The sequence below is a fragment of the Fukomys damarensis genome, unplaced genomic scaffold, assembly GCF_012274545.1.
Source record: "Fukomys damarensis isolate Sample0158 unplaced genomic scaffold, DMR_v1.0_HiC HiC_scaffold_20, whole genome shotgun sequence".
NCBI classification, from domain to species: Eukaryota; Metazoa; Chordata; class Mammalia; order Rodentia; family Bathyergidae; genus Fukomys; species Fukomys damarensis.
The window spans coordinates 4815039-4830611 of record NW_022900932.1 but is presented as its reverse complement, the minus strand read 5'-3'; the positions used below and the strand labels follow the sequence as shown (position 1 = coordinate 4830611).

Below are 15573 nucleotides of genomic sequence, written 5' to 3'. Positions count from 1 at the left end.
GAAGTCAGGAGGGCTTAGGCCTGCTGCCTGGGAACGGGCTCAGGGCGCCTCTCAGATGACCTGAGCGTGTGACAGGGTCTGCACAAATGGGCCAGCATGACGGGGAGCAGGTGAAGGAAGAGAAAGTAAAGGAGAAAAGTCAGGGTGCATGAGGACACTTAACCAAGTGACAGAACAAGAGCCCAAGTTATGTGGAAGCAGCTGGCAGCAAAAGCAGAACCCGCACCACATGAGCACCACGTCAGCCTCCAAGGGCCCAGGGGAGGGGAGTGGAGGGGTCTTCGCCAGACAGAAGTGGGTGGCATGGGCTGCGGGCAGCGCTGCACATCCAGCCCACACCCCAGGAAAAGCTGCATGTTCCCGTCAGCAACACAGGTGAAGAAACAAAGACTACATCGCACTCAGGAGCCCCGAAGGAGAAGAAAAAGTCTCAAGAAATACCTGTGCAGAGTGAAAGCCCCAGCTCCCTGGCACGGCACTGCGCGGCAGCCCCAGACCTACCCCCATGCCGAGGAGGAACTTCTGCTGGCTGCCGGACACCATGCAGCGGTAGTCAAACACAGGCCGGATCTTCTCCAGGGTTTTGGCAGTGAGCAGCGTAGGCTTATAGCTGAAGATGTCGATCTCCGTGCCCTGCAGCCGTGAGCAGAAGACATGCTGCTGGGCTGGGGAGGCACCGAGGACAGCACTTGCGCCTGGACCCCTCTACCTAACCGTGCACTGAAGGGGACCGATTCCAGCTGCTCGAGTATTCCTTCAGGACCCCTTGGGACAGGCTGGGAAAGGAAAGAACCGCACTCGCCAGGGCAGAGCATGCGCGGTGCTGTGAGATGTCACCAGAGCGCAAGAGCTGCCCCTCAACACCGTGGCAAGAAAGGTTCTCCAGCAGCGGGCGGGAGTGGCCAGGTGACCTCGCTGCCCCGTTCAGAAAACAATATGTTATTTTCTGCCAGATCTCCATCCTCATTTCCCAGTCCCTGACCCCCACAAGACCAGCAGTGGCCCTGCGATCCAGGCCAGACTGGAATGAAGACCAGGAAGAGCCTGAGTTTAGGTAGCAGGGAGGGATGGAGCTCTGCGAGCCAGCTGTCACACAGCAGCGGGTCCTGCCTGTGACGTCCCGGACAGACTCCTGCATCAGACTGTGGGTGCAGGTGCATCTCTCAGGACGAGCGCCCGGCACCCCACAGTCCACACCTAGATCAAGGCTCCAGCTTTCACGTCCACCCCAGACCCCACGTCTACCTGGATCAGCTCAAAGAACTTAGACTTCGGGTCCGAAGAAGAAGGAGCAACTCGAGCCTGGTCCGGAATCTGAAATGAGGTAACAAAGGGCTATGATTTTCGAGCACCCTGTGGCCTGAGGCTGTGGAGAAAGGAAGGAGATGGCGGAGGAGAGGAGGCTGGAGGTGAGTACTTCACTGCACCCTGAAGGTAGGGTAACGTCCTTTCGATCTGGGCTCTCTGATCAGTGTGGCTACACAGGGCCAGCAGCGATGGAAGGAAACCGCCACTCACCACCCCTGTCCTTCCAGACCCAGCTTCAGAGGGAGATGGGAGGACCCCAAGGGGTCCATCTCACTCCTGCGGCTCCTGCCCGGAGTGACAGGGCTGGGAAGGGAAGCTCACCTCCCAGAGCCCAAGGCACTCTTTCCGGATCTCCGCCTGCCGAGGCTCACTCAGGGTCCTGGAGAGACAAAGCCCTCAGTGATTCACACCTCTGAGAGGCAGAGCCGTCGGCCCTGTACCCCTCCCCTGCTGGAAAGGACACCAGCAGCCCACGTCACCTGCCTGTGCCACAGGCAGCCCATCGGCACCATCTCCAGCCCAGAACTAGCCCTCTCCCCGCAGCCTCGGAGCCGCTGTCCCTAACTTCCCTGCACCATGCCCCTGGGTTACTCTTAATCCTCCCCACAACATCAAGTCTTGGGGACAAGGCCCCATCCCAGGCTGCTCCAGCACCCCTGAGAGCCAGACTGGCTGTAAAGACTAGATAGACACACAAAGGGCGGTGGGGTGTGAACAAGACCTTCCCCTGAAACCAGTGAACTTACGTGTCCTGAACAAAGGCATGGATTTTGGCCAAAGCTTTGATCTGCAGGCTACAGTGGCTAGGAGAAAAAGAAAGTATTTGTTCTTGGAAGGATTCCCCACAGCACACAGCCCAAGGCCATCACAGCAGCCCTCAGCTGCCCTCACATGGCCCCCAAGTCAAACCCTCAAATCCAAGTCCTGCCGAAAGGGAGGTGCTCACAGCACCCCAAGGAAATGGGAAGTAGTGGTAAGCCGATCCTAAATAAAGCAACAACAGGGCTGGGGATTGAACTCAGTGGCACCACACCTGCTTGGCAAGCTCAAGGTCCTGAGTTTGATTCTTGGTATCCAAAAAGAAGGTAAGTTAAAGCAACAATAAAACACAGGCCCAGTTCAAGCGGGCCACACCAACAACCCATCTACACAGCCAGCTGCCCTCAGCCGCTGTTCTACACATGACATCCAGCGTGTTGGTAACAACCCATCACGTATGTAATGCAGCAAGACCCAGAGACGGCCTGAATGCTAATTCTCAGACAAGACCTTTTGAATGGCTGCGACAAACATGTTAAACCGCCTAGTGGAGCCAGGCAAGGTGGCGCACCCCTGCAGTCTCATTCTCTGAAGCAGGAGGATCTCAAGTTTGAGCTCAGCCTGGGCAACTCAGTGAGACCCTACCTCAAAATTAAACATTTTAAAAAATAACTAAGCAAGGGATATAGCTCTGAGAGAAGGCCTTTGGGTTCAAGCTCCAGAAATAACCCCACCCCCCACACACACAAAGAACTTAGTGGAAAGGCAGGCAGCACACATACAGGGATGGAAAATTTCAAAGGCACAAAAACTTTTTAAAAGGCAAATAAAAATTCTAGACATGAAAAAATCTTAGGTACAACTGTTTTTATGAACTAATCAGAAGTAACATAGTAAGGGAAAGAATCTGAACTTGAGGACAGACAGATCAATACTTCTTTTAAAAAGAAGGAAAAAAACTATCTGAGGTCTGTGGGACAAAAACAGACTTTAGTATAAATGTGACTGAAGTCTCAGAAATAGAGGGAAGAAACAGGCAAAAAAATATTGACAGGACATGCCTGAGCAATTTTCCAAAACTGAAGAACACAATCAATATGCAGATCCAAGGTCAGTGAACTCCAAGTAGAAAAACACGGGACAGTACCCTTAAAGTGCTGAAGAAAACAAGCAGCCTCCAGTCCACACCCAGGGAACACAGCCTGTGGAAATCTGAGGGAGATGAATGAACACCTTTGCCAACAGCTGCAAACTGGAAGAATCGGTCTCCAGCGGATTTGCACTGCGATAGGCAGAAAGAAACTCTTCAGGCTGGAAAGAAATGATTGCAAACAGAAACCTGTTTCTCCAGGAAGAAATGAAGCACACCAGAAAGAGTAAATATGTCAGAAAATAGCAAGAACACTTTTTGAAAATTATGTGTATCTTTCAATCTCTTAAAAAGCAAAAACTGTCTAAAGTAAAAACGATACAGAGAATTCATGTAAAAACAAGAACACAAAAGCAGAACAGTAACTGCACAGACGCTGCCCAGGCATAGTCTTGGTTGTCTATAGTAAATGAAACACAGATTCTAATCTAATCTCTACTAACATGAAAATTTTTAAAAGAAAAGGGAGTACTAAAAGTTACTAAATTATTCTCTCCAAAGAAAGGAAGAAAAGGGTCAGAGGAACAAAGAACACACAGGATAAACAAAAGATGAAGGATTTAAACCCAAACATTAGCAATTACACTCAAACTTAAAGGTATCAGGAGCTAAAAAGCAGAGATGTTTATCTAGGGCAGAATGGACTAAAAGGTAAGCCCCAACCACAGGCTGTTCACAGTGAGTACATTTAATAAAAGAGACAGAGTGAAAACAAGAGGACAGAAAAAGACACCCACAAACACTAAGCTAACAGCAAGACAGTATTACTAGGGATAAGTAAGCTGTTTCATTATGACAAAAGCTCAATCAGGAAGACAAAATCTGCAGTCCACATATGGAGGGAGATCCCAACCAAATGCAGTAAATATTGACGGAACCAAAGGAGAAACACAAACCAACATTCATAGTTCAAGACTTTTCCTGGGGAGGGGTACAATACTGGGGACTGAACCCGGGGAGCTCTAAGTTACAACCCCGTCCCTTTTACATTTTTGAGACAGAGTCTTGCTAAATCGCCTGGGCTGTCCTCAAACTTGCAATCCTCCTGTCCCAGGTCCTGGTTAACTGGGACTACAAGCATGAGCCACCTATCCAGACCTTAACAGGCCGCTCCCAGCAACTGACAAAATAAGTAGCCAAAGTGTATCAGTAAGTTACAGAAGATTTGAAAAACATTATAAACAAATCTGACTAAATTAACATTTGAAGATCATTACAATGAATAATAATAATTAAAATATCAAGAGATTTTGATGAACCATAAAGCCTCAAAATTGTATAGAGTATGTTCTCAGAGTATGATAGAACTGGGTCTAACAGATGCTATATCTTAAAAATCCCAAATTATCTGGGGGTTTTGTTTAGTTTTTAAGGAGAGTTTAATTTTGTTCCTGGTTTCAGAGGGTTTCACCTGGATATTTGATAGCACACATATATACGTAATCCTTGATGCAAATAACAAAACATGAAAAGAATTTAAAATGTCAGCCATATAATGATGTGTTTTATACATGTCATACACATTTGTATATTTTAATTTCAGATCTAATATATGAAATATGAAAAAACCTATAAAATATAACCAAGTAAAAAGGTGGTTCTTGAAAAGATTAATGAAACCGATAAACTGGTAGTAAAAAGTCAAGAATAAAAGAGAAAGCAGTGTCAGTATGAATTATATAAGTATTCTTAGATATCCTACAGACTCTGAAGGACAGGATGACATTATTATAAATAATTTTATGCCAATAAATTCAACACTTTGGATGAAAGACAATAAACTGAAAAGCACAAACTTACTGAAAACACAATCTGAAACTGATAATCTCAAAAGCCCTATATCTATTTAAGAAACTGAATTTTAAAACTTCCCATAAAGTGAACTCTAGACTCAAATGACTCCACTGGTAAATTATATTAAAAATTTAAGAGATAAAAATGATCAATCTTGGGCCAGGGATTTAGCTCAGTGGCTCCAAGTCTGCCTGGCAAGCACAAGGTCCTGAGTTCGATCCCTAGTTAAAAAAAAAAAAAAAAAAGCCAATCTTACATAAATATTTCAGAAAATACAAGAGGAAACATTTCCCAGGTCATTTTATAAAACTACCATAATCCTGATACTACATCTGGGCGAGGACTTCCAAAGAATACACAATTAGAGACTAATTTCTCTCATGAATAGACAAAAATCCCCAATAAAATATTAATGCATAAAATATACCAATGTATAGAGATATTACAACAAGATCAACTGGAGTTTTTCCAGAAATGCAAGATTACCACTTTAAAAAAAAAAATCACTCAATATAATTCCTGTAATATTAAAATAAAGGAGAAAAATCAGAAAGTACTTGCTGTAGATACAGAAAAAGTATTTAACAAAATTAAACATTCATCCATGATGAAAACACTCAGCAAACTAGGGAGAGAAGAGAGCTGTGTCAACCTAATAAAGGATATCTATAAAAACATACACCTCACACCACACTTCAGGGCTAAACACTGTGACTGTGCCCAGGTATCTGTTTCACTCAGCATCCTGGGCAAACTAGTCAGTGCAGTGATGCAAGAGAAAGACACAAAAAGCATACAAACTATAAAGGAAATAAAACTACCTGAAGAGGTGACTTTGTATGCAAAAAAATCTTAAGGAATCTACTAATACCTGCTAGCATCCCTACCCACTGTAGTTAATATACAAAAATAATTTGTTTTTTGAGGCAGGATCTCACTATGTAGTACAGGCTGGACTTGAACTCCTGACCCACAGGCCTCAGCCTCCTGAGTGCTGGGATTGTAGGTGTACATCCCTGCATCCGGCTCTGCTGTCATGTACTAGCAGTCAACAACCACAAAATGGAATTTTTAAAATACCACTTATAACTGCATCTAAACCTGTAAAATCCTTAGGAATAAACGTGACAAAAGATATGTACAATCTACACCAAAAACTATAAGACTTTGCTGAGTAAAAAGTAAATAAATGATAGGTATTTCTCATTCATGAATGGAAAATTCAATGTTGCTGTCAGGTCTCCCCAAAACGTTGAGAACTTTCTTTTTTTTTTTGTACAGGGATCAAACTCAGGTCCTTGCACTTGCAAGGCAGGAGGCGGCACCACTGAGCTAAATCCCTGGCCCTGGTCTCCCCAAAATGATTGATAAATTCAATGTAATCTCCATCAAAATTCTAGAAGGCTTTTGGGAAAACTGAAAAGCTGGCTCTAAAATTTGTACATAAATGACTGGGTGTGGCGGTATATGCCTGTAATCCCAGAACTTGAGAGGCTGAGGCAGGAGGGTCACCATGAGTTGAAGTCCAGGCTGGGCTATATACTGAGTTCAAGACCCACCTGGACTATATACAATGAGACCTTGTCTCAAAATAAAAATAAAATTTGTACATAAATGAAAAATTTAAAAAACTACCCAATCTTGAAAAAGAACAAAGTTAAAAAACACACAACAGGGCCGGGGATTTAGCTCAGTGGTGCCGCCACCTACCTCACAAGCGCAAGGACCCCAAATTCAATCCCTGGTACCAAAAAACAACACACAACATAGGGCTGGGATTCAGCTCAGTGGTCCCACCGGCCACTGTGCAAGTGTAAAGTACCAAATTCAATCCCCAGTACCCCCCAAAAAACACACAACACTGACTCCGAGGCTTTTGTCAAGAAATAGTCCTCAAGATAGTATGGTACTAGCAAAAGCAAAGGACCCCAAATTCAATCCCTGGTACCAAAAAACAACACACAACATAGGGCTGGGATTCAGCTCAGTGGTCCCACCGGCCACTGTGCAAGTGTAAAGTACCAAATTCAATCCCCAGTACCCCCCAAAAAACACACAACACTGACTCCGAGGCTTTTGTCAAGAAATAGTCCTCAAGATAGTATGGTACTAGCAAAAGCACAGGTGGGTAAACAGAGCTGAGAGCCCTGGGACAGTCAGTCACACATACACATCACTGCGTAGTCAGTCACACATACATACATCACTGCGAAAGTGTCACGGGAATTTAAGGAAGTGTTCTCTTTTGTTTGTTTTTTGTTTTTGTTTTTGTGTTTTTGAGACAGGGTCTCACTATGTAGTTGAAACTGACCTGGAACTCACTATGTAGCCCAGGCTGGTCTCAACTCACAGTGATCCTCCTGCCTCAGCCTCCCGAGTGCTGGGATTACAGGCGTGCGCCACCACGCCCATCTTAAGCAAGTGTTTTCAACAGAGATACTAGACATAGATATCAGTAATAAATAAAAGACCCTTGACTCCATGTCACTCAATACATGAAAATTTCAGATATACTATAGACCAAAACATAAAAGCTAAAAGTGTACAACTTAGGTATGAAAATAGGGTTACAATTTCATGCATCATATGGGCAAAGACTCATTAACCAAAATAAAAACTGAAAAACTGGAGTCACCACTAATATGTGAAACTTTTAGGGTATCTAAGCTGGAAATGAAAAAGTAAAATTTCATTTCACAGATGACGATCTTACAATTGAAAACCCTAAAGAGTCCACATACACATAAAAGAACTGCTATAACCAATAAATGAGTCAGGCAACTTGCGGGATATATATAACAAACACACAAAAATCAGTCACATTTCTATACACTAACAATAACCCCCAAAGAAAAATTTTAAAACAACTCAATATATACAGTATCAAAAAGAATAAAAATATTCAGGAATAAACTAACCAAGAATGTAGAGACTTATATAAAAAACTACAAAGTACTAATAAAAAATTTAAAAGGGAAGATGCCAATCAAAACCACACTGAGATCCCATCTCTCTCTGGTCAGATCAAGAACATGGAGACAACGGCTGCGGCAGGGAGGCCACGTGAATTAGTAGGGCCACTCTGGAAAGCTGCATGGAAGCTCCGCAAAAACTGAAAAACAGCTACCGCTGATCCAGCTGTACCACGCCTTCGAGGCAGCGCACTGTAGACGCCTGCGTACCCAGGGTTAGGCAGCACAATTCGACATCCAGGGTGTGGGACCAGTCTAGACGCCATCAACAGATGCATACAGGAAATGTGATAAACATGCACAACGCCTACGACTTGGCCTCAGGAAAGATGAAATTCTGTCATTTGCAAAAAAATGGATGGATCTGAATACCACCGAGTTGAACAAAATAAAGCCAACCCAGACACACATAAGCTGGGCGTGGCGGCGCACCCCTGTCATCTCAGCACTTGGGAAGCTGAGGCAGGAGGACCACTGTGAGTGCATGGACAGCCTGAACTGCACAGTGAGATCCTGTCTCAAAGAAAGAAAAAGGTGCATTACTGCATGTTCTAATAGTACGTGGACTCTCAAAAAGAATGATAAGAAAGTAAAAGGGAGATTATTACTGTACCAGAGGTAGGAAATGAGGAGGGAAGGGTGTGTAAGGCAGGTAATGGGGAGGTGGATAAAAGCATAATACTGCCAGGCACAGTGGTGTACACCTGTGATCCCAGCACTTAGGAGGCTGAGGCAGGAGGATTGCTGAGTTTGAAGCCAGCCTGGGCTGGGCTACATGGTGAATTTAAAGCCAGCCTGAACTACACAGCAAGACCCTGTCTCAAAAAAAAAAAAAAGCAAACAAATTGCCTGAACTACACAGCAAGACCCTGTCAAAAAAAAAAAAAAAAAGGCAAAATATTATTACACTGAATCCCCTCAATGTGAGACTAGGGTAGGGAACAGGGCAAAGACAGCAATGGAGGGAGTGAAAATGAGCAAAGTATATATGTGCATGTACAAAATGCCAAACTGAAACCTGTATAACTAATAAGGGGGGGGTAAAAATAAAGGGAAAATCTCATGTGCATAGATTGGAAAACACCACTACGAAGCTGACAACACTCCCCAAAATAACTGACAGATTCAAGGCAATCCCTAGCAAGATCCCAATGGCAGCTTTTGCAGAAATAGAACATCTGCTCCGTACGGGCCCATAGTCCCAGTCACTAGGGAGCCTGGCGGCAGGGAGTGTCCTACACTGTAGATCTAAATTGTCCCCCAGAGGTCTCACGGGCCCACAGGTGGGGCTTTCAGAATGGGGCAGACCTGGGGCCTCTCACTTCATCAATGATTACTTGGCTGCGCTCCTGGGAAGCAAGAGCCATGGAGGAGGTGGGGCATGACCCTGGGGACTGCATCTCGTCCCTGGCCCTTCCTCTCTGGCTCTTTCCCTCATTCAACTCCCAGCTCCACAAGTGGCTCTGCTCCACCACGATGGCCGTCACCTCGCCCCCACAGCAGTGGACCCCACTGACCACGGACACTAACCTGAAACTGCGAGCCAAATAAACCCTTCCTTTGAGTTGTTTTTCTAGGTATTTTGTCACAGTAATGAAAAGCTAACAGCTGGCAACATCGCACAACAGAAATGGGGCAGAGAACCGGGGAGGTGACTCAGTGGCAGACTGCACGCACTCTCTCGGCTCAGTCCCCAGAGCCACACACACAGAAGGACTTTTAAGATACTCCGGGTCGCTAAAACAACCTTGAAAATGACAGACGAAGTTAGAGGACTCGCCTTTCCTGCTTTCAAAGCTTAGGACAGAGCTACAATAATCAATACGGAGTGACACTGACATAAAGACAAACACTTAAACTGGTGTAACAGAGCAGAGAGCCCTGAAATTCACTCTCACATACGTGGGCAAAAGATTTTTAAAAGGTGTGCCAGGCCCATGCAATGGAGAGGACCATCTGGTCAAACCAGTGGTGCTGGGAAAACAACATCTACATTCAAAAGAATGAAGCTGGACCCTCACCTAACACTCAATAAAAAATTAATCTAAGCATATGGGCTGTAACTATAAAACCCTTCAAAGGAAGTAAGAGAAAAGCTTCACAACTTTGGATGTAGCTATGATTTCCTGGATAGGACAACAAAAGCTCTGGCGATACAAGACAAAATAGGTGAACCAGGCTACCCCAGTAGTAAAAACGGCATCAAAGGTTACAATCAGCAGAATGAGGAAAAAACCCCACAGAACAGGAGATTGAAAATACCACATGACAGGACTGGGGATTTAGCTCAGCGGTTTGGTGGCCTGCCTTGCAAGCGCAAGGACCTGAGTTCAATCCCTGGTACCAAAAAAAAAAAAGAAAAAGAAAATACCACATGACAAGGATGGAGAACACTCGGAACGTCAAACTTCTCTATAACCATGTTAGAAACGGAATGGTATTTTCAAATGGTTAGATAGGTATCTACCCTATGACTCAGAATTCCCAGTCTTGGGTATTTAGCTAAGAGAAATGAACGCATGTCCTCCAACAGCTTTGTACAGAATGTAGCCGCTTTGTTACGGCTCGTATCTAGACGTCCCCCCAACACCTCATGTGGTCATGGGCAGGGCTTTTCAGAGGAGGCTGGATCTCGAGTGTGTACTGCTTGGACTGATTCACAGTGCGATACCAGGACTAAAGGCTGTGAGTGCTACCCTCCTAGGTAAGACAGAAGGGACAGAAAGCTGTGCTTGTGGCTTGTGGCTTGTGGCTTGTAGCTCTCTGCCTCCTGCCTTGTCCGCCATGGACTGCTTCTCCCCTGCAATGCCCCTCTGCCATGCCACCCTGCCTCAGAACCAGCTGCCTATGGAATGAAACCTCTCCAAACTGTGAACTAAATAAACTTTTTCTCCTTTAACTTTGAGTGTTGGGTATTTTGTCTCAGCACCAGAAAAACTAAGACGAACCTCAAACAGGAAATACCCAAAGTAGCCATCAACAGAAGAATAAATTACAGAGGCCAAGGATTTAGCTCAGTGGTTCTGCTGCATGACTTGCAAGTGCAAAGACCCGAGTTCGAGCCCCAGTACCAAAAATAAATAAATAAAAATAAAAGAATAAATTACAGTGTACATCCATATAGTCAACTACTACTCCACAATAAAAAGGTACAATCTAACACAATACAAATCAATCTCAAAAATATGGCGAGGAAAAAGCCAGACATGAATGTGCATGTGCGCGGAGCCCATTTCTTCAAAGTTCTAGAGCAGACGGAAGAGACCTGTAACAATAAAAGGGAGCAGCAACTCTGGGATCAGCTGGCTAGGGGCACAAAGAAATCTGAGGGATGCAGGTTACGTGTATGCATCTGTCAGACCTGAACAGTGTACACTTCAGATCTGCATTTCACTTACAAAATCCTACCTCAAACTTTTTTTTAAAAGAAAGGAAGGTGGTTTGTTAAAGGGCTGTTTTAACACTGCTGTTGAAAGCATTGCAAAGTAGTCCCTTTCCGCCGCGTCCACACTCACTGGTAGTGTTACAGAGCCCAGTAACACTAGTGTTAGCAAAACGAAAACAACCCTACTTGCCGCCTCGAACTAGAGATGGCAGGGTTTCTGCACAATGCTGTGGAAAGATAAATACAGTGTGAAGCTGGGAAAATGAGACACAGCAGGGTAAACATTTCTACCCCTCTGCAGCTCTCCGGGGCCACATCCACCTTCAGATTTCCATGGACAACTTGGTGTCGGCCACTTAGATAAGGTCTTTCCACACCTCTCTGGCCCCAGGAGAGCACTTGGTAATGAATCAAGGCCACTATCCAAGGCTCCACACTGCCTCAACAGACCTTTCTTCACGGCCTGTCCACTGAGAGCAGAGCCAACCATCACTGCTTTACCTGACCGCTCTGACAGGGCAGGGCGATTAAAGACGGGAAGAGGGGCTCACGGACTGGCCAGCTTGGGGACGTCCAAGCTCAGGGCACACTGCTTTCTGCCCACCTCCCACCTCCACACGGGGGCATCGCCAGCCCACAGCCATGACGGGCTTCTGCAAAGAGCAGCAAGTGACTCCTGCTAGGTTTCCCTACGACACAGGCTCCTGCCACCTGGGGGATGGGACACGGAGACAGGACAAGGGTCCCAGAGTAACCCAAGGCTTAGAGGACACTGATACCAAGAGCCAGTCACTCTGCTTCATCCTCTGGTTTCCACAGCCTGGGGCACCACGCAGCAGCCGGGCGGCTTACCCCTCGTTAGAGCGGACCATGTAGTCAGTAAACTCCTGGTCGTCCTTGATCACCTTCAGGGGGACCACAAGGTTGACGTCGGCATCAGTGTTCCGCAGCTGGTTGAGTTTCATGTTCACCGAGAAGAGGTACTCACGCACGTCGTCCGTGCCCACCTTCAGGCCCTTGCACACCACGTACCTGCAGGAAACGTCCTGTCACTGCGGGGGCAAAGGCTTCCTCCCCACGACTTCTTTCCCCTCAACCCCTTGGAGAGCTACAAGCTAGACAGTCTGTTCAGGCAATCTTAGGTTTCCATTCCAAGAACAGCAGAGTCAGCTGCAAACGCTCCCCTCAATCCCGCCTCTGTAGGTGAGGCTGCATCTCCACCTGTGTGCTGCTTCCCCGCGGTCCGCGTTGGACTGCGCCTCACTCACACCCGGGAGTCTGTCCAGCTATAGACCTAGCAGACAGACGCCAGACAGCCCAGAAGCGTGTTTCCCTGGCAGTTCTGATGGGCGGTGCCCTCCCCCCTCACGTGAGCACTGTGCACCCCCCGGGGTGCCAGCAGTGCCTCTGGATGGCAACCTCAACTCTGCCCAGGCTGTGTCCCTGCAAGTATCCCTGTTATTGGTCATCTTTCCCAGACGACGCCCCAAATTCCCCACAGAAGCACAGAGAAAAAGGCAAAGGCTGGCGCAGTTCAGGCCCAGACCCAAGGATCCTGGCTCTCGTGGCTGTGATCCAGTGACAGCAAACTTTTTAGAGCTTTCAAAGACACAACAGACTGCCGCGGCACACAAGCTGTAGGCTCGCCTCTCTCGTTCTAATCCCACCTTCAACGTCTAGGCCCTTAGCGTGGACTGAGAAGCCGCTCCAGGAAGAGGCGCGGATTTACCGCTGCTGTGCAGCCCGCTGCTAGCAGCGCTGGGGGACAGCCTCACCTCTCGGAGTTGGCAGGCCGGCTGGTGACAGGCTTGAAGAGACACACACGTTCGAAGCAGCAGTAGAGCAAGTAGATGAGCCCCACGCTGAAGGGTGTGAAGAGGTCGAAGGTTTTACAGATGAAGTGGCCTCCTGGATCAGAGAGAAAACAGCTGCAGCGTCAGGGAAAGGCACGCCCGCTGCGGAGTGGTTGAGAATTAGGAACCAGTGCCTGACCACTGAACACCAGAGACGGTGTACGGGACAATCAGCTCTGGGGGGGACCTTGGAGAGGCCACCGTCCGTTCTTCCCCAGATTCTTCATTTAGCCACCTGACAACTGACAGCAGCTGTCTCTTGGGTTTTGCTCTTTTTAGCCTCCCAGCCAACTACTGTGCAGGTGCTTATCCCACAGGGCCTCCAGGAGGCCTGAGGTGAGGAAACAGCCAAAGAAGTGTCACCTGTGCGGACGACTGACAGCGCCATGAGGAACTGGCACAGCAGCAGCTGCTTGCTGAGGATCTCCTGCAGGTTCTCCTGCCCCTCCACGGAGAAGCCCTGGAACCAGAGCAAAGGGTCAGGGTGAAGAGGGCAGGACCGAGAACAGAACCCCTGCCCACGTTCACGCTGCTCCCACCAGCCTGCTGACAGACCCAAGGTCACTGGGTGGCTGGGGTGGTGACCTGGGGCCATGGCTGACTGCAGAAGAGGGGCTTTCCTGCATTATCACACCCAAGGGATAAGACAGCCTGCTCTTCCAAGGAGGCACTAGAGAGGCTGGGGAGCAGAAAGACCGTCACCAGTCCAAAGACATCCACAATGGTAGTCAGCAGTAAGCCACTGTGCTCACCACCAGGAGGACCTAGGCCCAGGGATCCTTCTGTTGTCCAAGGATTTACTTATAGTCCTCCCCAACCTCTCCAAGACCGTGGCGCCTCTTCCTGCCATTTGGAGGATTCCTTGCCAGGGTGTCTGCTCAAAGAACGCGTGCTCCCACCCCAAAAGTGGTTCCCTCCCAGGAGTCCAGCGGAGAGCAGAGCGCTGAGGTCAAAACTCACACTGAAGTAAAGGAGGCCACGCCGGGAGAGGGGAGCTGGGGAGTTATTGTTTTGGGGGGAGGGTACCAGGGATCGAACTCGGGACCTTGCGCTTGCAAGGAAGTTGTTTTTTAATGTCTAGCAACGTCTTCCAGACATAGATACTTCTCAAAATTCATGCCTGCTTATAGGGTCAATTAGAAAACAAACCAAAAAGAAAAAAAAGGCCCAAGCCAGCCATCCCACTGCCAGAGCCAAGACAGTCCTTGGGTTTGTCAGCAACACTGCCACACCACGCCACCTCCTCGCCAGCAGCTGTGCAGTGGGGCCCCCTTCCTCCTCAGCATCCCCCAGCAGCCGGCCCTCTGCTGTTCCCTGCCGTGACGATGCTCTGAGAGCCAGGCATCTTCAGACCTTGCTGACACCCCACTTGTCGGTGCCCAAAGTACTCCCACAGCTCCTCCCGTCTCTGGCCGAGTGTCCCTGGATCAACCACCACACAGATGAGTGATGGCTCACTCCAGAAAGTGCTCCTCCCTACCCTGCAGTGGTAGTCACTAGGTGTAAAGCAGTGCTGTGTTCCCAAATGCACCTCAAGCAGCTCCCCACAAAGCCCCTAAATATTCACTGCAACCTCCCTGGGTTCCTGAGCTGTTGCCTGGTTACATGGCCACCTGCTGGCCACAAGAAGCTCAGGTGGGGCCCTGCCAACAGTCCCCCAAGGAGCAACACCAAGGTGCCAAATGACAATACGTGTCCCGCTCAGTTTTGCCTACGATACGCTCCATATCTCAGGTGGGCTCATACCCAACCAATGCCCTTAACAAGTGAGCTAAGCAGTTCCACACTGCTCCAATGAGAGGGTCCCACAACACTAGTTTTTACGAAATTACAAAAACTCTGCTGGCCTGGTAGTGCACATCTATAATACCAGCACTCAGAAGGCTGAGGCAGGAGGATCACTTCCAGTTCAAGGCCAGCCTGGGCTACAATATGAGAGCCAGTCTCAAAAAAAAAAAAAAAGGAATTAACAAATGCCTAATGCGCCACAATACGGAGAAAAGGTCACCTACCCCATCAGCCATTAGAAAGTGGACACCTTTGCGATCTGTGTTATCCAGGACAAAGTTCCGGAATGCAGCGATGTTGTCTGGGCGGGTGATATCTCCATCTCCATCAACCCCACCCTCACCTGGCAGGACACAGGTTCACAGTGAGCTCACCCACCCAGAACACCCAGGAGCCAGCATGGGGACACAGGCCAGGTGACTGGAGACCCAGGGCTCCCCTGGACGATGGACCAGGAGAATCCAGGGGAGCTGACCAGCCAGGAGCCAAAACGGAAGCAGAGGTGTCTCAAGCACCTATGCTTAGAAACCAGTTCCAACTTTTTTTTTTTAATTTCTTTTTTTT

The 15573-nt window shown here is 47.6% G+C and overlaps 1 protein-coding gene across 2 annotated transcripts in view; it reads right to left on the bottom strand.

Moving 5' to 3' along the window:
* The window catches only part of Cmtr1 (cap methyltransferase 1), a 46373-nt gene that overhangs the window by 6808 nt on the left and 23992 nt on the right, over positions 1-15573 (bottom strand). For both annotated transcript variants that reach the window (XM_010638850.3, XM_010638848.3), the window contains exons 10-17: positions 15234-15352; positions 13585-13681; positions 13144-13276; positions 12221-12400; positions 2055-2111; positions 1630-1687; positions 1246-1314; positions 502-633 (exon numbers count right to left, since the gene is read on the bottom strand). In XM_010638850.3, coding sequence (XP_010637152.1) covers positions 502-633; positions 1246-1314; positions 1630-1687; positions 2055-2111; positions 12221-12400; positions 13144-13276; positions 13585-13681; positions 15234-15352 — 845 coding nt within the window. The remainder of the gene's footprint in view (positions 1-501; positions 634-1245; positions 1315-1629; positions 1688-2054; positions 2112-12220; positions 12401-13143; positions 13277-13584; positions 13682-15233; positions 15353-15573) is intronic.